Consider the following 25,354-nt stretch of genomic DNA (forward strand, 5'->3'; position numbering starts at 1 on the left):
AAAGGAGATGTAAAGGATTATCCAAACAGAGTGGTGTCCTCACAGGTCACGCCAATTGCTTAACTGGATTCGCATGGTAAAAAGTAGCACTGTGCACCTTATTATAAGATGAGATGAAAATATGACTTGAATTTGAGAAAGCCTGGCAGATGACGGATCAAACAAATATCCAGAATGAAAGATCATATTCATCATATTCCTCATCAAACACAATATCATATGATCATATGAGAGCACAAACACAGTTTTACATGACTGTTGTTTAACCTAATTACACAATATTATCAACTTCTCTTCAGCTTTCCCTTCTGTGGCTGACTTCAGCCTGATTCTAGACGCATAAAAAGTCATGTGTATTTAACAGCACTGTGCCTGAAATGGGACAAAGGCCAGGCCTAGGGGAGAGGGAAGAGGGACAAAGGCTTTAAGCCATGTGACATGTAAGATGTGACACAGTAGTGACTAGAATTACACTGGCTGCACTGAGAGAATGTAGCAAATCATGTTTTTCAGGTTTGTCATTGTGAGTTAAAAAAGAGACAATGACAGGAAATCAACAACTGCTGAGAGCAATCTGTTCTACCACAAGAAGAAGAAGTAGAAGTAGAAGAAGGAGATGTATCCTCAAGGTGATGGCACCAATTTATACAATGGCGACAGCAGATTGAGGGAAAATGAATCATTTCCTCTGGAAGGGTTTGACAGACAGAGTGGTTCTAGGACTCAGAATCAGCTGTTAATGACAGTTTGTTTCTGACAGATGTGAATGTATTGTTTTTTACAGGAAACAATTGTACAAATCATAAAGTGACAGACTGCAGTATAAACATGCCTACAGAACTCTGTGATGGTTTATTAACAGCAGAACATCATGATTTCATGAGGCCCACATTACATTTATGTGCATTATCACTTCAGTCTAAGCACTGAATGATAATTACAACTTTATCAGTCATCATCTGTCCTCTGTTTCCTCCTCCAATTTTCAATCTATATCCTCCTCTTTTTCTTTTCCTCTCTTCATTTCTCTCTGCAACTCTTTAGCTATCTTCCTATCAGTTTTACTATCATTTCCCATTCCCCCTGAATAACCAAGTCAGAGGCAAAATAATATCTGGATAGGTCTGGTATGTTTAAAAAAGACATTTATGTGATTAAGCAAGTTCCATATGTTGAGTGTTCATCTAATTGTATCCATATTCTAGCCTGCATATGTTATAAAGTGACCAGGCTGACTGCTGTGTATGTAATCATACAAGCCGAAAGGTCATCTCCTTTTCAGTTATCACACATCACATGATCAGGTGAACACTAGTCCTGATCATGTAGGTAGCTGCGTGATGAGAAGCAACCTTCTGGAGCATTAGTCTGGAAAAAACCTGTTCTTCAACAATTCTGAGTATTTAAAGTTACTTGTGAAATATATCCGCTACACATCATTGTGCACTGTCCAAATTCCTGTTAGATACTCCCAGTCTCATTGCTCAATTGCTGCACTGCACCAGAGAAGCTGAATGTATTTGTGGATGAAATGTGCAGTTTAGTTTGTACTGGAAGGTCCTGTTGTCAATGTAGTGTGTGTACCTGTAATGTTTACAGTGTCTCAAATGAACCCTGACTCACCTACCCTGATGTACAGAAGTCAACACACACACACACACACACACACACACACACACACACACACACACACACACACACACACACACACACACACATTGAGACATGCATTTTCTATATTTCAGAAGGTTAACTGATGTCCATTCTCACTGCATGTGTGCTACAGTTTCTACATTACACTTGTGCCGTTGCTCATTGAGCCACTATCTATATATATATGGAAATATATCTGCCTAAACATTAGCTTCCTTGCTTCCTCCCTCCTTTCACGTACCCTCCTCCTAAGTACTCACTGAATCTTTGCTGTCAGGTCTATTCTGAAGGCCTGATTAGAAATAGTGAGGAGAAGTTGGAAGTGTGTAGCAGGAGAGCATTATTCATGGCAGGACACGGTGAGAATGAATAAAATGCTACCGTGCAATGAAAGGAGAAAAGAGTCACGTTTACAGGCAGCTTTCACTTTGAAAGGAGCTCCATCAGAAGCAGAGGAACACATGGAAATATTTCTGCTCTATTAAAATCAACATCAAAAACAATCCCATGTGTGTTTGATCTGGTTCAGATTTCAAAAGGTCAAGTCATATACCAAAGTAGGTATTTAATAATCCTCTGTCAAGATAAAAAGGGAGGGAGAGAGACATCCTGATGGGCGAGTGCAATGGTTCTCAAATGGGGGTACGTGTACCCCTAGGTGTACTTTGGAGAACGTGGATATATTTTAAATGTTTATTTAAAAAAAATCATTCATAATTAAATAAATAAATAAAACAATTACAGTACAATAAGTTCAATAAACCACATTTTATATGAAATATTCCTATTTTCAATGCCGTTGTTTCTGTAATCATGATGATGTTTGTTCACTAGGAACAGGAAGCCAGTTTTAATTTTGAATGACGGATGAAAATTTAAAAAATGTTTTCATGGTTGAAATATGGCAGCAATACAGCTGAAAACAAGGAAGCGAGAGCAGAGCCAATAAAATATCTTCAGCATCAAGGAAAAACATGTTTTAATGAGAGCTGCAACCCTCCTCAGGCATTGTGATTATTTTTAAAGAGAGAAATTAGCCAAGAGTTCAATAAAGCTGACACTGCAATAACGACACCTCAGCACAAAACAGAACATCAACGTCATGTCGGTAAACCGTCAGAGGTTTTTGAAGAGAAAAACTGTTTGAATTCAGATCATCCCAAGAAAGAATGAGAACATTCTCCACAGTATCTACCAAAACACTCGAGGCTTCTTATGTGGTGTCTTTGTTCATAGTTCAACCACAAAGCCACTAACCATAGAGGACCTGTTACCAGCAGCTGGACAAAAACACAGCACATACTGTAAATGAAACCTGTTCCTTCCCCGCAGAACAAAACACACTGTTGATCTAGTTGTGGTAAAACTTTGTGAGTCATCTTCACTCTCTCACACACGCACGCACGCACACGCACGCACGCACACACACACACACACACACACACACACACACACACACACACACACACACACACACACACACACACACACACACACACACACACACACAGCTTATTGCTTTCTTGAGATACATCAACACTGACAGCATCTGTGAACTTATTCTTTTCTTCAGGAGTTCTGGAGAGTAAAATAACAAGAGCAACATTTTTGATGTTGTTAATACATTCTTCTGTGAAAACAGTCTGAACTATAAATCTTATACCAGTGTCTGTACTGAGGCAGCTGCATTAGTGAAGGGGCTCATGGCACAACTTCAGACTGGAAACCCTGAAGAGCATTGGAAGCACCAGGGAAGCACTGCTGCTGCTGTCCAAGAAAACCAGTCCTGTGTTGCATGAGGTTTTGAACGACAGCGTCAAACTAAGAAAATATTAATTCAAAGCACTTAATGTGAGACTGTTTCACCGCCTTTGTCAACACTTGAGAGCTGAACCTGCACAACTGCTGTTACATACAGAGGTGTGCTGGCTCTCTTGGGGAATAGTGAACCGGCTGTTAGAATTAGGATCTGAAGTACACACCTTTCTGTCAGAACACAGACTTCATGCCACCTTGTTTGATGACACGGACTGGCTTGAAAAGCTATGCCATCTGGCAAATATTCAGTGTGAATGTGTGTCTGCAGGGTAAGGACACCAGCATTCTGAAAGTGTATACAAGCTGGGTGGTTTCCTGAAGAAAGCAGGGCTGTGATAAACAGCAGGCGAGAGGGGGATTTTACCTGCTCTCCTCTCCAGTGAAGATGAAGAGAGAGCTGCAGTGAAGTCGATCATAAAGGGACCAGTTTGGCCAGTTTGATTGGTGCTTTTAATTCTTACTTCCCTGACATGGATAAGAAAGGTGGACAGCTGGATTGGGTGAGAAAGCTGTTTCTTTTGTCTGAAGCAAACAGAAGAAAGCTTTCTGTCATCAGGAAAAACATCTGGATGCGTCACCTGACTGTGGCCTGCAGATGAAGTTTGACACATCTGCTCTAGCACAGTGTTGGATGTGTGTGAGGAAGGAACACCCTGAGCTGGGATGGAAAGCTTTGGAGCAGCTATTAGCCTTTGGATCCATATATGTGTATGAAGTCTTCTTCTCTGCAGTGACTCTGATCAAAACAAAGCAAAGAAACAGACTTTGTCTGGAAAAGAGTTTGATCATGCAGTTGACTCACTGCCACTGCAGCCTGTCCTTACTAGAACAACAAAAGTAGCAGTCTAAAATTCAGGCCAGTAAAACAACCTATACTTATGTGTAAGCCATCTAGAGGCCGTCAGGTTCCAGGTGATGGAATAATTATCATTAATGAGGAAAATATTAATGACATTCTGTAAAATTTGAACAGAGCTTAGGTCCGGACAGCTTTTCATCAGGCACGAAATACCCACTCACAACTAAGCAAACTAACAGAGAACACTGACAAATATACACATACTTACATAACAATGAACTCGTACAATTATACAAGAGAGATTAGACATAGTAGCTACATAAATATGAAACTGTTTTGGAACCATGGAATTTTTGAGGGCTCCAGGCGAACTCTGTCTTCACAAAGTCAAGAAACAACAATTTGATTTTAGAGGAGTTTACAGTCACTTGAGGATGCTTAATAAATAAAAAAAATTGGGGATGGTTTCAAGGCGGTGATGAAAAAAGTGAGTCTGGAGCCGTCCTGTCAGGGGGTACAGGCTGAAAAGTATATCAAAGGGAGTACATTATAAAAAAAAGTTTTAGCACCACTGGTGTAATGACATCCTGGGTTTGACTCATACTCATCTTTCTCTCTCCACATGTTTCCTGTCTGTCACTGTAGAATACAAGCAGACTGTTGAAAAACAACCTAATGAAAGATAAGGAGCAGCTTTTCAATGAATATCACTAAAGTAATGCAACATTACACATCACTCATGTGACACATAGAAATATATTCCATCTACTGAGGACAGGTATAACATATGTCTTATATGAATGTTTCCCTTTAACTGCCACATAATAACTTGATATTGTGAAGGAACCCGGTACAGCCTTAGGTTAAAATCCTCACTTGCTTCATAAAGTTCCCACATCCATCAAAGACTGATTCTAATTGTAAACTGTAGAGTAGCTGATACAGTGCAGGTGCTGTCTTTGCCCCTCAGGATTCTGTTCCACACATGGACAGACTGGTTTTCCAAAGACAAGTTGGAATTTTACCCTCGAGCACAACCACTGTTTTCTCTATGATCACAACTCTGCAAGTTTTAACTTGACCAAAGGTGAAAAGAAACATACTGTTCTACTCAATACTACCGGTTCACACGTAAAGATCCTATGATTTGAAAATGACTGATCACACCTCCAGGTTGCCACATACAGTACAGCTAGAATAGACGTGACTTGACATTTGATTGTGAAAATTAAATATTCCAAGTAGCACTCGCCAGTTCTTGCACGGGCGCTTCAATGAATGCAATGAATGCACGGACAGAAGTCATCACTTTTATTGGCTGAAAATTTAATGTACGTCCAGCTGACACAAACCAATAATTCAACAGAGACTGTGTGTTAACGACCACAGAGAATTCACAACCCAGCTCTGCACTCTAAGCAGTCTAAAGGCATTTTCACACCTGTGTGCTTTGGTCCCAATCAGCTGATGAGTTGTGCAATTTCACTTTGGTTTGGTTTGGTTTGGAAGCTGGCACTCAATTCATTGGTCATAAATCTCATGGGGAGATTTCTAAAAGAAAATACAATTAAAGGTAGCACTCAGGAATATGATGATGAACAAAGGAGGGTGAATTGGAAAAATGGTCTTTTAGCATATTTTCTATCAGTGAAGTATACTCCTGTAATTACTGAAATAAACAGACTCTCTCTCTCTCTACGCTTCTGTGATTCTGAAACACACACAGCAGCAGCTACTGTTCAACTGTTTTTTAACTCTTATTATTCATATTCTTATTGATAAGAATAATGATGAATAAAGGCTAAATCATGTGCTTTATAAACGCTGAACCTGCAGTTTCTGACCACAAAAACATTAACATTTTTCTTCTTTTTTTTTCATGTTGATGCATTAAACACAGCAAATTGGTTGGTGTCCCCAGGCACTCGCTTGATGCTATATAAGGATAATCCAGCCCAGTCATTTGGGCCATACACCAAGCCAAAACATGCACGCTGAATGGCACATTTGAATGCACTTCAAGGCAACGTCTAGGGAACAATGTTTTGCTTCATGTTATGCAAAGAAGACAGGAGCTGGTTTAGTCCAAAAGAAGTACAACACTTCATGCAGTTGGGTTGGTTCATTCTACAAATGAACCATACCAGACTTCATTTGTAAATGGACCTGGATCACCTCTTCAACAGGGTCTTGGTCCAGTTGTTTTGGTCGGCACCCAAGTGTGATTACTGTGTTCATAATACCCAAAAATATATATCTGAATGGTTTTGAACCCACGTGTTAAGAAGGAATAATCAAGCTTCATTTTGGCCAACTTTGACAGCCCAGATTTGGAGCGAATATGTATTCAAATGAGACTGAGATGGATAAAATGATTTTGCTCCCCAGGCTGTCTATTTATTTATTTTGCACATGATTAACTGAATTCAATGAGCATCAAAACAGTAAACAAGCCTATCAGGGCAACATCAGGCTTCTTGACTGCACCAAAGCATCTCTCTTCAAAGCTACATGTCACAGCTCCAGCCTCCAGAGTGAAGGAGAGGTAGAGAGGTAGAACAAAGCTTGAAAAGCCTCAAGTTATCTATCCTGCATTTTGGGCTTATTTGCATATCACAGTTTTTTTGTTGTTGTTGTTGTTCTTCTTCTTCTTCTTCTTCTTTTGTGGATGGGAGCGATCCTTTCTAACGTTTAATATTTGAAATGACAGCTCTGTCACCGGCTTCATCACGCCAGTTCTGAACAAGATATTCTTAATAAAGGATGAGAAAAATGTGAACAGCCCGCGATCACATCATCTACACCACTGATGAGGTGAACAGCTTGACTGCTAAATCGATCCATATCTCAACAAAGAGATTATGAAGCATAAGTTATTGATTACACTGAACAGAATCGCAGCAGTTTGTTCATGTTAGGTTGAAAACAGCAACTCCTTAAATCCTTTTGCATCTCCTCTGAAACTCTTCTTAAAGTCACAGTCATTGTGTTGGTGGAATCAGCACATGAAGGGAAAGGCTCCTGGATTCAACAATGCTCATGAAACATAGATGTAGCCAAGTCCATGTTGACAGAATTCGTTTTTTTTCCACATAAGACGCTTTTGTATTTCTCAAAGGAAAAGTGACAGCGAGCTCACCTTTTGTCTTTGTTGTCCAGAGAGACAGCGAGTGCAAAACGGATGTGAACACAATACTAAACAGTAGTTGAAGTGAATGGAGAGGGGTATACTGTACTAACAGATGATAGTAGATAGGGTAGAGAGAGCCATAGAAAGGACAGGAGCGGGGCCAAAGCAGAAGCAGAGAGAACACAGAGGAAGAAGTCAAGCTTGGAGAGAAGCCAATTCCTCAGTGGCCTCAGGTTAGCTTTATTAGTCGTTGTACATGTCAGCAAGAGACACAGGAATGGCTGGAAAGTGCTACACCTTTGCTCTGTAGCTGTGTGGGCTGCTTTATAAATGAAGAAACAGATGCCTTTCCTCTCACTGCCTCATCTCTTTTCTTGGGTGGCCACGGAAGCATGCAGCCAAAGTGTGCCGCCGGTTTCAGTATCAGCAAACAATGCGACCGTGTGTGTTCTTTGTCTCGCTCTACTAGGTGAACAGAGATATAGATCCTGCCAAAAGTAGCCCCTGAAACAGAAATACCACCATGCCTTCTTATCAGTGGTAAACACACTTAGAGAAAGCTCTGAAAAGATACCTGGTGAGGAACAGAAATGTCAAGAGAGACTGACCCACGAGCTACTGCTGCTACACACTGTGGTTGAGTTAAGAATGTTGTTTCAAAGAGAGGGCAGTACAGGATGAAATACCAGAGTGATGAGACTATCCTCAGAGACAGCTTGGTGATGGTTGGTGTTATCTATGACTAGTCCATAGGAGATCAGCTTGGTATTTCCTCAATAAGACCAAAAGAGGCCGAGCTTTGCAAGGTTCCCACCCAGTACCAAAGTTAAAATTAGACCTTAATACCCCTGGGCTCAGCAGACAACATCAGGGTACTGCAGGTCTAGACTTGCTTTGGTCTTACTCGAGCTAATAGCGGAACTGTAAACTACAACGTGCAGTACAGAATGTCTCCATTAAAGCAGTGAATCATGCCTGAAAGCTACATCTTTAACCGTTTGACTTTAGGAGTGATAGATCATCATTCTCATATGATCTGAAGCATCACAGCTAACCTAGACCACAACTCTTATTTACTGTCACCAAACTGAAACCTGACCCATTTTCCAGTTTATATGTGTGAAACATATTAATACTAATACTAATCTAACACATCTTAATCATTTCTCTTCTTTTGAAACGCCTATTTAAAAAAAAAAGTTGCATCTGTTGTTAATTGGGTTAAATTTGAACCAGTTGTAATTATGGGTTGTTTTTGCAGAGAAATACATAGTTAATGTTACCAAATCATCACCTGTCATCACCTGTCCTCCAGCTGTACAGCTGTATATAAGCATGGGATTTCTCTTGCTTTGTTTCTCACATCTCACTGCATACCTGGCACACTAAATAAGTGAATTGTGCCTATTTTAAAGTAAAAAATGAATCGTATATTTGTATGGAGTAAGGTAGATGTATATATATTACGGTTATGGTTATTAAAGAGAAAACATTTTACTGGATGATAATTAGTGGGGGGTTTTTCAGTGCTTGTTAATAAACTCCAACACAGGTCAAATTTGACCCATGAACACTAAGGGTGTAGACACAACAAGAGGGTCAAATTATTATGCACTGCAGTTGTAAATAATGTTGTATATTTGAAATTATTGTAATAAAGAAAAAAAGAAAGAAAAAAAATCTATCTGGTCCTCAGTTAGCTCACAATGCAATACATGCACTGGTTATGTATGGTTATTTAGTGATTAAGGCTGCCCCCCTATTAGTCAACCAAACTGAGAAGACTCTCAGTTGACAAAGTTTTCATTGGTCACGTAGTTGCAGGAAAAAAAACCCTCAAACTCCATTCAGGAACTGCGTCCTGTCCTTATCAAGGATTAGTCAAATCTAGTATGGCTGGACCGTGTATGAAACCATAGAGGGCTTTTCATTTGGAACAATGGACAAAGTAAGCGGTGACACCCAGCGGAGATCATGACTCATGCCCCCCCCCCCCCCCCCCCCCCCACCTCCCCACCACCATCGCCAGCAAGAAGATAGATTTAAATAACCAAATTAATATAGACGTGCATTAACTAGTCAACTAATGGCTTGATTGGGAAAATCTACGGTTTGGGACAGCCCTGATAATGAGTAAGCAGAGCTTAGATCTTCAGGCCAAGTTTTTAGCCTGAGTTTAACTCTGAAATAACTCTAAATGACAAGCAATCCTGCCTGTGCAACGGTGCCTGAAACACTGTCTTGTCTCCACAGTCGCTGCTCTGTCTGTTCACAGCTAATGATTTCTAATACGTGCTCTCACAGGCATCAAAGTTGCGTTTTTAGCACTCAGAAAATATACGTTATCGGCCACTGTGTCCCTCAGGTGGGAGGATATTTCAGGCTCTGACAGAAACTGTAGACAATTCCATCTGTATGCTCAGTTGGGCATAGCAGGAAAACAAACTAGCCAAGTCCAAAAATCTAACTGTGGGAAAGATTCATGCTGCTGCCTCAATCTCTGGACTGACATGACAACTTCTGACACTATTAGCATTTCAGACAGGTAACAGGGTGGAGTGCTGTTTACCAGCATCACAGATAATTGACCGTCTCTGGCAGCGTGCTAATGAATGACATGACACATTCTGACAGGGCGGCGTCAAGAAACAAATCTTAAAATGTCATACTATTCGTCTTGTCTTGTCCACACAGTTCTGAAATGAAGCAACCTTAATACCATCTTAAGAAACTTAATGTGGTGATTTCTTAAACTGTCTCTGGAAAAAAAAAAATCCCGTCAAAGAGTAAAGAGGGACCTGACTACACAAGTCAAGGAAAAACTTGGCTTGAGGAGCGGCACAAGTATGAGATGTGTGCTCTCGTGTGTCAGCTGATATCCACTGAAGTCCCGGCCAGGAGAAACACTGCTAAAACCATCTCCTGGAGCATCCTCTGACAGATAATGCTCCAGTGTTTCCTCTTTGAGAGTTAAGGTACGCAGCAGGCTGTAACATGTGCACAGTATATCAAGTTGCTTTTGAAAGATCAGACAGTAGGAAATAAATCTACCGATAAAAGATCAATTCCAGTTTTAGTCATGTGAACATTGACGGAACACATCAATATATCTTCACAACAAGAGGACATTGTTAGACACAACTCCATCATTGTTCAGTGTTCTTCAGTGGTTTGTCCTCAGTGTGACCCTCAGGGAAGTCCAGGGGGGGGGATGCTCGCCCAGAATTTTTTTTTTTTACATTTTTAAATCAAATGAATCATTCTACTGCACTCTGAGAGCAACATTAAGAGATTATATCTAATAAAAATGTTAGTGTTTAGTAATGTAACTACCGGTTGAGGTATGAATGGTGACACCCACACAGCATGGGAAAGAAATGTTACCAGTTCATGAATGTTCCAAACAAACCATCAAAAAAGACTAATGTCCATATTTAAGCTCTGAATCAAAGACAGCAGAAGTGATTATCCAACCACTCGTTTCTACAACTAGTTCAGTACTTAGGAACATATCAAATGCTCTTAGATTATGACATTTTTTCCGTAAGCATCTTTTTCTACATTGTTTTAAATTCACGTTGTGTTTCTTCAAATAACTAAACTACAAATTAGCGGCATAAATGAGACCATGGTGGGCCTCTACATGGAAAATGCAGATTGTTGGTAATCTCATATGAAGTGAGATTACTCTCCAGGTCCTTTCCTCTGGGTCTTTTGACTTGTTCCAGTGAGAGGAGCAGTGGCAGGGCGCTGCATTTATGAACAGATCATCCTTCAACTGGAGTTCTGCTCCATGTCAGAACACATCAGCTTTCCTTAAGTGTCGGCTGGGAAAACACTAAATCACCACCAGTTCCCCTCACCATGAGGAGCTCCCTGCATACGCTTATACATTCATGAATGAATGAAAGGAAAGGAAGTGGTGAAGTGCCTCCTGAAGCTCTATGCTCTTACACTGAAAAACTGAATTATTGAAAAACTGACTATTTTAAATGACAATGATTATTTATGATGACTATTATAAGGCAATGATTTATTTTAGGACACATTGATTTTAAGCTATTATTATTTTAAGACAATTAGTATTGTTGCTATATGGAATGCTATATGAATGCTGCTGACCTAAGTTTTCTTGTATTGTTTTATCAGTGCAAAGACAATAAAGTATCTATTTTATTTAATTAAAGGGTTAAATGCACTGAATCTCAACAAAAAACCACACCTGATTAATATATCAAATTCATAATAAAATAAATAAAAAAAAGATAGCTGTCAGTGTGGCTGGTTAATAAATTGGGTGGATGTAAGAAGAGATGGCAGCAAAAAGGAGATAAAGATGCAAGAGATGAGACCCTTTTAGAGATTAAACTCACAAATAGCCTACACAGGAAGTCAACTTGTTTTTACAGAGTTCAGAAGTTTCCCTGAGAGACTTTTGCATAGTTAAAAAACAGAAGTTTGTGACACTGACTGTACTTCTCCTCTCAGAATAAAGCCTGTCCGTGAAACAACAGAGTGACGCAGGGAAAACAGGAGAAACAGGGACGAGTCAGAAAAAAGGAGAACTACACCCACGATCCACAGAGACAAGCCCAATGGCAGTAAACACAAGTTTAAGACAAGCATGAGGCTTTACTGAGGGTTTACTGTGGGTCTTTGCACCATCCAAAGGAATAATCTCTCAATTACTGTATAGACTGTGTAAACAAACAGTGTAGCTCCAGCAAAAAAAACATCTAAACAGAATGCCAAACTCATTTTTGATGATGGGGTGCACAGGGCGAGCATTTACAATTCCCTCAGCCTCATTTTTCACAAAGCCCAGCGATGAGTTGTGCATTCGCCGTTGACTGAAAATCAATCGTACCATGGAACTCTTAGCATCCTAATGTTGGTGGGTGTGCTCCAGATGAAGACCCTGAGACCTGCACTTTTCTCTCCTTGCTAGGAGGTCCAGTTTGAAGTGCTTGTTGTTGCAAGGACTGTTTACTGAAAATGAAAGCTTACAAAAATAAAATGTGGTTTGAGTCCTTCCTTAAAGGAGAGAAACGCTCAATTATTTTAGCATGATTCATGACAGTTAAAACGTTAATATTAACAACCTTTAGCAACCACAGCTCAAGTGTTCAAACCACTGTCAACATCTATTACTTCTCCAACTTTCAAAACTAATAATAGTGCAATTCTACAGTATTTAACAGCTGGAGTCTTGACATTCAAACTATTCCACTAGCAAATGAACCCAGCACAATTATGGAGGAAGAACAAAATGTATCTAAAGGCAGGAATCCTAGAAATAGACCATCACTCAATATAATGAATGATCTTTCTTGAGGTCCTGACCATTGTCTGTCCTGAAAATGTCACAGTAACAATAACTGTGACATACAGAAAAATGGTCTCAATTATAGCATTCAGCTGTGTCTTATATTAAAATATGGTGCTATTAGCAGCAGTGACAGACAGACACCTTTTTTTTATTATCTTTCCTGCTTTGTGCTTTATGGAGCTCCACATTCTTGTGTCATCACAGATCAGAGCTAAGACCAAACCCTTTCTCTTCCAATCTTCTCTTCAAGGCGTTAATGCTCAATAAATACAGATCTTAATGTTCTACAGCACAGTAATGGATGACTTCAAAGCTGAAATTTAGTGGTAATCCCCTTAGGATGTATTTGAAACTCCTGCAGATTGTGTGAACTTGAGACTGGGCAGCATTCCTGCTTCACAGCACTGAAACCTGAGCAGCTCTGCAGCGCAGGGGAGCCACAACTAATGTCATATGTGAAGCATCATGTTGTACCACCAACAGCTTCACAAGCACAGAGGTGTCTGTCAGCTTTAAAACCAAAAGCCCGGGCTTCAGACTGCAGAAGGTTTAGGATTACCAACAGAAACAGCATGCTGGAGGGATAACTGCAAAATACACCCGCAACATTTCAAGGGACAGTAAAGGAGGGAACAGACAACACAAATCTTGTGATTTTAAGGTTCTCTCTGACTTTAATGTCAAAAATACATGAACCACATATACAATTTTGACATTGCTATATGTGTTGTTTTAAAACATGTTGCAGGGTGGAATATTTCAAAAGATAGTGCAGTTTTTTTGCCCATTGGGATGGCAAATCTTTCATGTCCAATATCTCACAAATGCACTCGGCTCAGTCAGGATGTTACAGTTAGAGGCTCGCAATTTGTCCACGCTCACGCTGCAGCAATTCGAAAACAGAGGGAGAAAAAACAAGCAGAAGCTTTAATAGCTGTTCCTTTCAATTTAAAGAGGCTGTAACCTTGCTGCGTCTTAAGACACGTTGTGAGGTCCGGTTCCCGCTGGTGTCATTTTGTGTCACGATGACAATAAAACAGAATAACCAATTAACGGAAGCTGAATATAGACTGTTGTCCTATTGCAGCCCAATGTCAGCACTCTCAGTTCTTCCTGCTTTTTTAAATCCTCATCTTTCTTAACGGGGTCACACCACTCTAGGCAACATTAAGCTCTGTGCATCTAAACGTTTTATTCCCATGTGTTTCTAAAGCTGCTGCATGGAGCGAACAGTCTTTCTGAAACCAGGATATGTTTATTCAATGGTCTGCATCTTTGGAAATGAGGAGACACATGTTTATGCAACTAACCCCGCCCCTCCCCTCTCTCATCCCAATGTTAACTACCCCAGTGGATCAAGGTGTGTTTATCATTCGTGCAATGTTAGACAACCACTGAAAGGCAATTTAGCCGTCTATAGTAAAGCTGCACAGATGAAACAGTGCAGTCTTCCCTTGACCTACTTGCTGTCTATTTTTTTTCATTCCTTCTTAAGGATTTTATTTAGAGTAATGCTACATTTCTAAGATTTGTCTTGCATTTGCACTCATAAATAGACCTTGTAAAAAAAGCCACTATAGCTTCTCCTCCACACACATTTCTGTGTTAATTAGGCCTAACCAAAGTTTGAAATCCAGAGTGTAGCCATAGCATTTCCCACAGCAGCATCTCTTCCTCTATGTGCAGCCCCAAGAAATTAAAGCTACATATTTCACAATAATGTTAAGTCAGGAATTATTCATCATGTCTGCAGTGGCATGTCCTAATTAAAAGAACATGAAGTTGCATTGTAAGCTGTCGTTCAAACCTCTGCATACTCATTCAAGTCAGCCTATTGAGTCCAGAGCATCTTGACTGTTAATTTACAACACTGAAGAGCAACAGCAGCTCTATTATTTCAATGCTTACAAAGAATCCGAGAGCTCGAGTGCTGGAGGCATGGAAGGTGGTGGACACTTTAGCTGGAAGTGGTTTAACACAAACATGGTGATCTACAACTGTAGTGCTTTCATCAAGCATTAGGTACCTTCAGGGGAAAACACGATGAATGCATGCTTTGTGAAACCACTGAGACGCACCAATTAAAAGTAGCAAACAATGTCAACATGACCCACTTTTCTGTCTCCTCTTGTGCCCATGTTGTCAGCCACCGCTCTCTGTCAGCAAAGGCAACCCACAAACACCACATCCCCCTCTGCCTGTACAGTATTAGTCCAAAAAACAGCACTGTGACCTCTGCCCCAAGGCATGTTTGTACCCTACCTACATATACACTGTGTAACACAATCCTATGGCATGCAGAGGAATGCTTCTCTGTCACATCCATCTGCTTTTAAGATGATCAGGACCAGTCTGTGGACTGACAACTTGCTTGTGCAGAAATGAAATATTGTGAAATAAAAGCTGGAGCAAGTCACAGAGCAGCCGCCGTGCAGGGAAATCTAATTATGTTGAAAAGAGTGGCCATCCTGGTGTCTTTCTTTAAATGCCACAGTTGTTTGGACCAGCTTAGAAAAGAGATCCGGGCTGATAAAGTACAACCCTGCCTAGCCGCCATATTTCAGCATCTTTTCACCAGGGGGGAAGAGGGGGGTTGAAGTTACAGAGAGAATTCAGAAGCTAATGACCGTGCTCATCCTGCATAACTTCATTTTTAGCGCAGCAGAAAGTATGCTGACCCGCACCTCTCAGGAATGGAGGTCAAACAACGAGTCAAATGCTTTCATCTCAAATATCAGGCTCACTCATGTTCACAAACATGCCAGTGTGTGTGTTAAGCTTACACAAGAGCTGCTCAGCCATTATAGGCTTCTCAAAGATATACACAATGAAATCTGAGCAACTGTGTCCTGCTGGTAAAATTGTTGATATATCGCTCTATTGTACATCATGTACGGCTCACAATTGTGCTGCTCAGTCTGAATACCGTGTATTGGATAATATGAGTTCTGCAGCTGTCTCATTTTCATCGGTGAACTATGTTGGCTTATTATTCATCTGTCTTATGTTTATTGCTGCTTAAATGGGTCTATGAGCGTAGGCTGGGTTATTTTATCCCCATAAATGCATCAAGTATGTCTATTCAGTGGAGTAATCGGATGCTTCAGGGATCAATTCTAATCCTGAAACATACATTTCTTCATGAACCTGAATGCAGCACTTTTGTGTGCAATGTCTCCATTATGTTCAGTGTCCGAGTTAATTTTACCCATAAGTCTGGACTACAGGCTCAATAGGCAGCTGTAGTCACAAGCCTATAAAATCTCCAGGGAGGGAAACAGTAATGAATGGCTCTCCTCTTGACCTCACAGAGCTTTTTTCTTCTCTCTGGTTCCTTTTAGGGGCCACTCTCAACTGCATCCGGTTAATTGACATCTAAGGCTGCAATAACGACCACTGATTATGGGAGTCCAAGACCAGTTAAGATTTCTTTTATGGCTATTGATTTTTTTGTGTTTTGAGTGAGTCCTAACAGGATCCCAGGAGAGGTTTTTTTTCTCCATTTAGTTCAACAGCAGCAAGAGCCCTCTCTCCTCTATAAAGGAGGATGCTGAGTCTTACAAATATCTCAGCTACAGGCTGAAGACTTGTATTTCAGCTCACTTCAGTCCAGTCCGTGTCAGAGGTCAAGGTTCAGTGTCAGTAGAAAATATCAGCCAACATTGGTCACATTGATAAGTGTGTCTGTCCCCGAGGGTGGCTCGCCAAGCACATCAGTGTCTTCACATTTTGTTCCGCCCCTTCTCTGTTCTGTTTGGCTAATATATTCAGCGACTACAAAGTGAGCAGCACATTGCAAATACATGTATTCTATCTTTTATTTAAATCTTATCTCACAGAGATTCTCAGTGGTCCTCTCTGCGCTGCGTGGCGAGGGCTCCTGGGTAGGAATAACCTCTTATCTACATAAATAATTGTCTTTTTACGTACAGCAAGCTCATTCAGAATGTAAGTCATCCATTCAGGACCTTAATCACACACACACACACAGGCAGAGAGAGAGAGAGGACCAAAAACTATACAAATAAGAAAAAGAACCCTCTTTGAAACAGCATATTCACAGCTGTTCTTTTACCGCCAATTAAAAATATAACAATCTTGATGATAAAACTTTTAATTTGCATGTACATAGTGACTGTGGTTCCACTGGGATTAAGGGAGTAGATTTCCCTAAAGTCATTTAACTAAAACTAATAGTAGGTCCCATCACTGTTACAGCTGAAATGACTCCATTTAAAAGCCGCAGACAGGATTGGGGGGTGGGTGGGGGGGATTCTTCAGCGGGTGACCAAGAGCGTGTCCCCAGAAATGTAGCAGAATGGCAAAAAAAAAAAAAACTATTCTTCCTTATGCTGTCATGCTGCTGCTACCAGTGCTTGGTTTTTTTTTTATTACCAGATATGGATGCTAAATTGCCTTTGAGTCTAACTTGTGGAGCAACCCCCCCTTCCCTCCTCAGCCCCTCACACTGCCCATCGTACCTGTCACTCTCTATTACTGTCTAATGACATCCCTTAATAGATAATCTAATAATTCCTCAGTAACCAGGTTGTTTTTTCTGTCCAGGTCTCTGTGAGCGTGATGCAGTGACAGAGGGAAAATGAATCTCATCCTGTCCTCAGGAACAGCTCTACAGTGAACAGCATATCAATCTTACAATTCTACGAGGGTTAAAAAAAAACATTACTGCTACACACAGAAAAAAGAAAAAAAACCCCACCCTAGATTAAATTCAGAACACACTGCTTGACTCCTGTTTCGCCCGCGCAGTCAATAAATCAAAATGCAGAGGCATGATAACACAAGTTATTTAACTGCTTTCATTCACTGCTGCCTCTTTCCATCAGCATTTCCCCACAGAGTTGCTTCTTGGCAAGGTGGACTTCATCGAATTTTAATTTTCCTGCACATTAAACAAAGCTCGAGCTCTCCCGCTGAGATTTGGGCAACCAGTGTTTAACTTCTCGTTTTGATATGGTCACGCTTCCCCAGACATGTCAAATGACTTTTACCATGACATCATTAATAGATGGAATCAACCCGATACTCACCGCAATGTCAAGAAGGGAAAAAAGCCACCGGTGAGTCACACTTCCTCATGTGAATGTGAGTCATGTGTGTGTGTGTGTGTGTGTGTGTGTGTGTGTGTGTGAGTGGGTTTATCAATCATTTAGTTTGACTTTTGACAGCACTTCAGCTACTGTGTACTGTTCCTGGACATTTCTGAGAGTAAGGTGATTTTTGTAGAGTAGTTGAAAGTAGCAGGGAAATCCCTCTGAAGTGACCAGCACACATGGCAGCCCCATGTGAGGCCCCAGCATTAGACACACTTCTAACCTTGACAAAGGGACTGGGAGAACTAATCCCTGCTGAGCAAATCATATACTTTCAAGATGGTATGATTCTGTTTTTCTTCTTTCAGTAGTCCCCCTTTGTATTATACAGTCCCAGGTTTCTCTGTTAAAGACTGTATATAGTATGTACCTGCTTAATACTGACTTAACCCTTGAACCGGCAGGAGTGGAAAATGAGATGTGTTCAAATAATTGGAGGTTAGATGTTATCTCATTTGCACCTAAGTAAAACATGTCCATAAATATATATATATATATTTTTTTATTTTTTTTATTTTTTTATTAATTATTATTATTTTTTAAATATATTTTGGATTTTATGAGCTGTCACTCCACCAGGATACATTGCCCCTATTAAGGTATAAAATGGTCATAATGGTGATACATTCTTGCTTTCCCTGGTCATTAATATCACACATACTACTTTCTAAACTGATCATGTATGTATCATTTCTATTAAAGTATAAACCTACCACAAGCTTCAATTCTACCAAATTCAAGGCACATACAATCAAACAACCGCCTTAACCAATCATGCTCCTAGCAGGGTGTTTAAGAGCCCGTATCTCCTGGTGCATGTTGCCTGTTCAAGGGTTAAATAGTGACTATAGTATAGTGTATCCCATCAATATTAACTACCACCTAAATTCAACTGGTGACAGAATCACAGCCTGGCCAGGCTCTGTGCAGTTTATGATGCAAAGGTTACAACATGCAAAATATGACTTGTGCTATTTCTATATAAAAACAGAGATTAGAAAATGTTTTCTAATGCAAACCTTTGAGAAAAGATCTTTTGAAAGAAGATGCATTATATGATATGACTGTATACTATGCACATCTGTTCCAAACATCACAGGAGGTCTTCAAAAAAAACGATTTGTGTTTCACTACCACACAGTGAACCTAATGGAGCCGTGAACACAAGCACCTTGACGTATTCTGTAATAGTGAGAGGATGGATTATTAAATACGTCCACATTCCAGCCATCGTGCATCGCTTTAAGGATCTTTTTAATTTTTTTTAATTTGACAGTATGTTGGCATTTACATGTGAATGAGGGGAAAACAACTGCATTCATGAAAACGGAGCCACATTCTGGCTGTGAAGGCATCTGACTGAACCGTTAATCCTGTAGACTTAATACCACAGCGACATATTACCTCCAACATTTGATTTAGTGTGTCTTCTGATTGGTGATGTTATCGTTGTGACATCCCAAGCCGTCTCAGCTTTTTAGATGTCATCGCTGCCAGAGGAGAAAAACCTTGTTTCTCCCAAAATGTCAGCTTTTCATATTGAAATCAAAAGGCTGCATTTAGCTCCAGCACACTTTGTCATCTACTGTTTTAAAAACCCATTTCCCCCCAACAGCCGGCGGGAGGTGCAATTTTTCTTAACCAACGGAGAAACCTTGTAAACCTTTAACCCCGTTCACATGACAATAGCAAATTATGAGACATTTATGTGATGTGTCTGAACAGTGGGAGGGGTTGAGTGAGAGGTGGGGTGCGAGGGGGGGGGGCCTTTCTGAATAGCAGATCAAACTAAAGCCATCTGACAGAGAGATTAAGGTGGCACATCAAACAGACTCTGACCTTTTAGAAATTGGCTACTGGGAGTTGTTGTGTAAAGGTAGTGGAAGGTAGTTGAAAGTAGTTGCCCCACCCCTCCGCCTTCACCGATCCATCAAGCCTCCCCTTTCCTCCTCCTCTCCTCCCCCTCCCATTACTAACTGTCACCGACCCCCACCAAGGTATTTTTTCCCTCCAGAAAAAGACAAGCCGTTCTACATGTCAGGGCAGATGGAGATAGCATTTCAAACCGCCCCGTCCCCCCACCTAAGACAACTTAAAGTGCAACTGCATACCACACCCATTATCTTGTCTGGCTGCTCGACTATCAGCAGATTAAGCGCTCCTTTCTTTTTTAAGGAGGACAGGTTGGTTTAGGCGAGTTCCATCTATGTGCATATTATACACAACCTAAAGCATTTGGTGCTTGGGTCTATTTCAAAGAGCATGTGTGGAATATAATTACAGCCAGACTGGGATGAAATATAGTCAGTGCTCACAAAGAATCAAAGCTCGCCACCGAAGGCCCAGGTACTGTAATGAGTCCTGTGAGAGAAGTGCTGTGATTCCAAATGGAAAATGAGAAGTGTTCCAATTGAAATGATGCTATTCCAATAAGATCTACAGACATCATGCCTTTGTTTACCTGGCAAAGAACCAATTTGACACATTTGTTAAGAGTATTATTAAGTGGTTGGTAAAAAGCTGTCTGGCAGGTAGCAGGACCAAGAGTTGTTTCATAAATTATCATTTCAATTCTCCCAGGATCTAAGCCAACAGGAAATACTGTCAAACTCCAGTTAAATTTTATTCAAACTTACATTTTATGAGCTTTTTTTTCTGTGTTGCATAAACTGAGCTTTGGTGTTTGACACCAGTGACACAAGAAAGAGTCAAAGTCCAAATCTGGCCTGCAACATAGAGCCACAATCCTGCCTTCCACTACAGCTTTCAGGTCTCTGTGCAGCCTGCATCAAGGCTTCATCACTCACTGATCTTTCTGAAAAGCAGTAACATGACACACAGGAGTTTTATGACCAAAATTCCCACTTTATGGAAATATCTACAGCTGTACTGCACAGTTACACCTCAGCACCTTAGAGTTTTAACCAAGATGGAGGACAGAAAAGCACAATGTATTTTTTTTTTAAATATTTTAAGAAGGGGAAGTAAAAGAAGAATACACTTTACAATGCCTGACTGACGTTAGTGGGGCAAAGGCCATTACAAAAAATAGGACAAGGACAACGAAATCAGCTCTGTAGTAGAAGTACTGACTACCATAGTGGGTGTTCAGAACCAGACCACACCATGTAGAGGCTGCATTAGAAGCTGTTTCAGCTACTGGTGAAATATGAAATACGATCCACCAAGTCCAGTTTGAATCATAAATCCATTTCAAGGCTTATCATGTAAAAACGTTGCTGCTGGTTTATAATAGTCAGAGGATATTCAGAGTTAAACTATAGATATTTTACTATTATTGGGTTTTATTTTAATTTTTTTTTAAATTGTATGTTTGTATGTTCTTTGTTTCCAATTCTTACTGCTAAATGATTATTTTCATGTAAAGCACATTGAGTTGCCCCTGGGTATGAAATGCACTACATAAATAAAGCTGCCTTGCCTTGCCTTATGTTATATGAGTTTTATGACCAATCCTGAACTACACACCCTTAAGTGTGGAACCTGGAACTTTCTTATTACCTATATAGGACACTAAGAGTCACACACTATATCTGCTAAATAGTTTTCAGATGTCTTCAGCGCTAAAATGCTCCATCCACACCTTAAATGCTTGCTAACACCACAGGGAACTTTTCTCAATTATGTGAAAGTGCTCTTAATTCACCCACATTCCTCCTGGTGGGAAAAAAGCTCTCTCTTAAAATGTCATTCTCTGTCACTAATGATGACTTTTTCAAACTGTGTTTACTGTTCACGTGTGTGTGTGTGTGTGTGTGTGTGTGTGTGTGTGTGTGTGTGTGTGTGTGTGTGTGTGTGTGTTTGTTTTTTTAACAGCCCACACTTTCCTGTATGCCATGTATGTACCAGCAGCTTACCACTCAAAAGTCACCCTGAAAAGCCTTGTATGGCTTCAAACCTCTAAGTCTGAAACTCCTTTGAAAGTATTCCCTCTTTGATGTGTGGAATGCTACAGATCAAGCTGGAAACTGACTTCAGCTGCTATCTACTGTGCTGCTATCTGTCATTATGTTGAAGATAAATATGGATTTCATCATGAATGAAATGTGACCACAAAAAAAAAAGCATGCATTCCCTCCTCCTGTAGAGTCACTGATCCAGAGACAGAGCAGATAGCATCAAGTGATGGAGAAGGAGCCCCTGGCTGTGTGGAGTGTCGACCACCAATCACCCTCACCCACCCACTCACCCTTGTACCACACACACACACACACACACACACACAAACACACACCAACTAACACACTAAGCCGCCAGACAGGCTGCCCGCCCTTCAGCCGCTCTGACAAAGAGCAGCTCTGTGAACAGCGAGAGATGTCCAGTGACACAGACACAACTCAGAGACAAGAGCTGGGAGAAAAAATAACATTTCTTGTGACTCCTGCTGCTTAAATGACACAAGACGATGTCAGCGGTGCCGGCGCTGCTGATAGTTTAGTAAGTGTTTGAACTCTTTCAAAGCCTGGCTCTTGTTTTCTCACCAAGAAAAAAAGCTATTCACTATCAGCCTGTGAGATTATACAGGGCTGAACCACAGATTCCCAAAATAGAGGTTTACAAAGCCACGGGGGCCTTTTTAAGGTTTCTAGGTTGTACCTCTCAGCATGGTGAATATTCAATTTCCTTATTAACTGAACGAGATATTTCATTGTTCCAGACATTATCAAGAGAGGCAAACTTCCTTTTAAACACAGGTCTGAATCAGTCAGCGCTTGAAGGGGAAAAAATACAACGATTGAGGTCAAGAAATGTGTGTGACATTGTTATTTCTGGCTTCTTCTACGCTCACTCAAACACACACACACACAACCACCCCCACACACACAAACACACACACAAACACACACACACAGTTAAGATAGACAGAGGCTTGGATTACAACTAAATTTAAACAACCACATCCCTGATTACAAACAAATGATCTGATAGCAGACCACATCTTCACCCTGGGGCTTCTACTCCAGCGCTGACACACAGCGGTGCTCCACGGAGCCCCGGGGGGAAGGAAGGGTTGGGTGGGGAAGTGGAAGAGGTGGAGGTGGAGTAGGGGGGAAGAGGAAAGGGGGTGGGGGCTTTCATTAAAAGTAATTGCCCGGGAGGGTATATGTAGGATAAACCCCACCTGTATTCACTTTACCCACCTGTTTCTATACAGGGGGCGAGTTAAGCTGACAGAGTTCTTCATGAATGAATATCTGACTATAGAGTTAATATATGAGCTGTGACAGACCATTTACCCGCTTTACTATTCACCAACACTTATGCTTTTATTTTCGGAGGGGAAAGTCCTCGATACTGCCTCTGGATTTTCCGCAGCATCACGTGTAATTTGTTCAGTCACAGCAGTAACAAACAAGCGTTAACACACTGTGAATACGACTACACAGCGTTATTACACTATGATAAAGTGAGGTCTGGAACTTCAGGTGAGAGTTGTTCACCCTCTGGCGCTGACCGGTAAGTTACGAGAGAAACTACAAAAGCTTACACAGTTAAAAACAACACCACGCGCGCACGCACGCACACACACACACACACACACACACACACACACACACACACACACACACACTCAGACTTCATCCAGTCCCTGCTGTGTTATTAATGAGGCTTACCTTGGAGAAGAGTGCCGGCGCTCATGAGAGCCAGTAACAGTAACGCGGGTGAATCCATCCTTATAAAGTAGCTTTCAGGCTGGTGGATGTTGTCTGCTGAGCTTCAGTGAACGAGCAGCGCAGGTCGGTGTGAGCTGGTTAAATACAGCCGGCAGAGGTGCTTCTCTTGTTTAGAAGTGGTGCGGAAAGTCCGAAAGATACCGGCGTCAGTGTGTGAATGAGGGAGCGCAGGTGAATACCCAGTGAGCTCACTGAGAGAGAGAGAGAGAGAGGGAGGGAGAGAGAGAGAGAGGGAGGGAGAGAGAGGGAGGAGGAGGCTCCCTTTTGCTTCTAATAATGTTGCCTTGAGGTGCCGTCGGACAGGCGGGCACTCCCACATCACCGGTTATAAGGTCAGAAAGCAAAGCGGGAGGTTATAAGTGGAACTAGATTGTTCCCTTTTTTCAAGAGCATGTTACGTTGCAGAAGCGTGCGTGACGCATTTATAAACAAAAACAAGACACGTAAAGTATAAACTTTCACTTTCACTGTCACACTTAAGCTGTCACAAGGCTTCATTAAACGAGCTTTGTCATTCAGACTGATGACTGACTAGCTACCTACTGAGCTGATCATTATGCGGGCAAATCACTTGTAAATCAAGTTTTAAGGCTCAATGTTTCCTCAAAATAGTCTAAGATTTTGTGGAAATACATCGAGCAGTTAATTATTTAAGCCAATCTAAGACAAATATCAGTATAGTGTCGCCTATTTGAAATAGGCTTTTCCCCTCTTCTAGGTTTAGTATTGCTCTGTACCTGCTTTATGAGGCATTTGGTTTTCTGAGTGTTCTCCATGGCTTCTTCTGACAACTCGCAAACAGTTTACGAGAGGCACTCGAAGGCAGCATTCTTTCCGCCTTTTTTTTCTCCAGCTTCTAGTCAGCGCTTTCAATAAAGACACTATTCATTTATTCACTGTTATTAAAAAAGAATCCCCGTACAATTCATTTTAAGAAACCAGGGGCTCTCCTAAACCCGCCCACTGACTTATTTCCCCAGCAATCCCCTGCGAGCCTGTGAGCTCCTTACTGGAGGGTATTTTATAACCATATTAGTCTACTATTTATTTCCCATAGTGACACAAGGCCTGCAGTAATGAGAAATGATTGCATCCCAAACAGGAGTAGCTATTAGTGATCATATGATTATAGTTGTATTGTATGTGTGGTTTCTCTGAATAAACCACCACTGGCATTAACTTCAGGTTAAGTCTGGATATTCATGTATAAGTAACATACAATGTTATCTAAATCTAATGTAAAGGGTTATTTCACTGACAACTTGTTCACTTCTATTCTGGACATAATATGCCATTAACAGTAAGTGAAACCCACAATTTTGCAAAAATGTAGGCTACTTTAAATAAATCAGCCTCAAATAGATTATTGAATAAGTCATAGTCCTCTTTATAAACTCAGTTTAAAAATAGTCACCTGGTGTGATTCAAATCAAGATAATGTCCACTAAATACCATGAGGAAACAAGGGCATTATAGCGCCTCCTGTTGGACATAAACAGGAATGGGGGGAAAAAAAACTTCATTGATTATGATTAGGCCAGCAGAGAGCTGATAAAATGCTCTATTGTAGCGTATAGGTTATACATTTATATTTTCTTTTCTGCCACAGTCTACACAATCAATACATGTATTATGAGTGCACTGAATCTCTATGAGCTTTTTCCAGGTTAGACTCTGGCTGTTGAGGTAAATTTTAATTTAATCTCATTGTTGTTCAATAAAATTCATTTTCTACATTCCTCCCCATATCTCCATGGTGTGGCAATAAGGTTATACTTGATTGACTGCTGTATTTTGCTTACATATTTCCTCAGA

The 25,354-nt window shown here is 40.7% G+C and overlaps 1 protein-coding gene across 2 annotated transcripts in view; it reads right to left on the minus strand.

Annotated features, from left to right (window-relative positions):
• The window catches only part of alcama (activated leukocyte cell adhesion molecule a), a 74,799-nt gene extending 51,095 nt beyond the window's left edge, over nt 1-23,704 (minus strand). For both annotated transcript variants that reach the window (XM_062433731.1, XM_062433732.1), the window contains exon 1: nt 23,480-23,704. In XM_062433731.1, the coding sequence (XP_062289715.1) occupies nt 23,480-23,537 (58 nt within the window). In that variant the 5' untranslated portion in view covers nt 23,538-23,704. The remainder of the gene's footprint in view (nt 1-23,479) is intronic.
• Nucleotides 23,705-25,354: the final 1,650 nt, after the last annotated feature.

The sequence above is a fragment of the Scomber scombrus genome, chromosome 14, assembly GCF_963691925.1.
Source record: "Scomber scombrus chromosome 14, fScoSco1.1, whole genome shotgun sequence".
Classification (NCBI taxonomy): domain Eukaryota; kingdom Metazoa; phylum Chordata; class Actinopteri; order Scombriformes; family Scombridae; genus Scomber; species Scomber scombrus.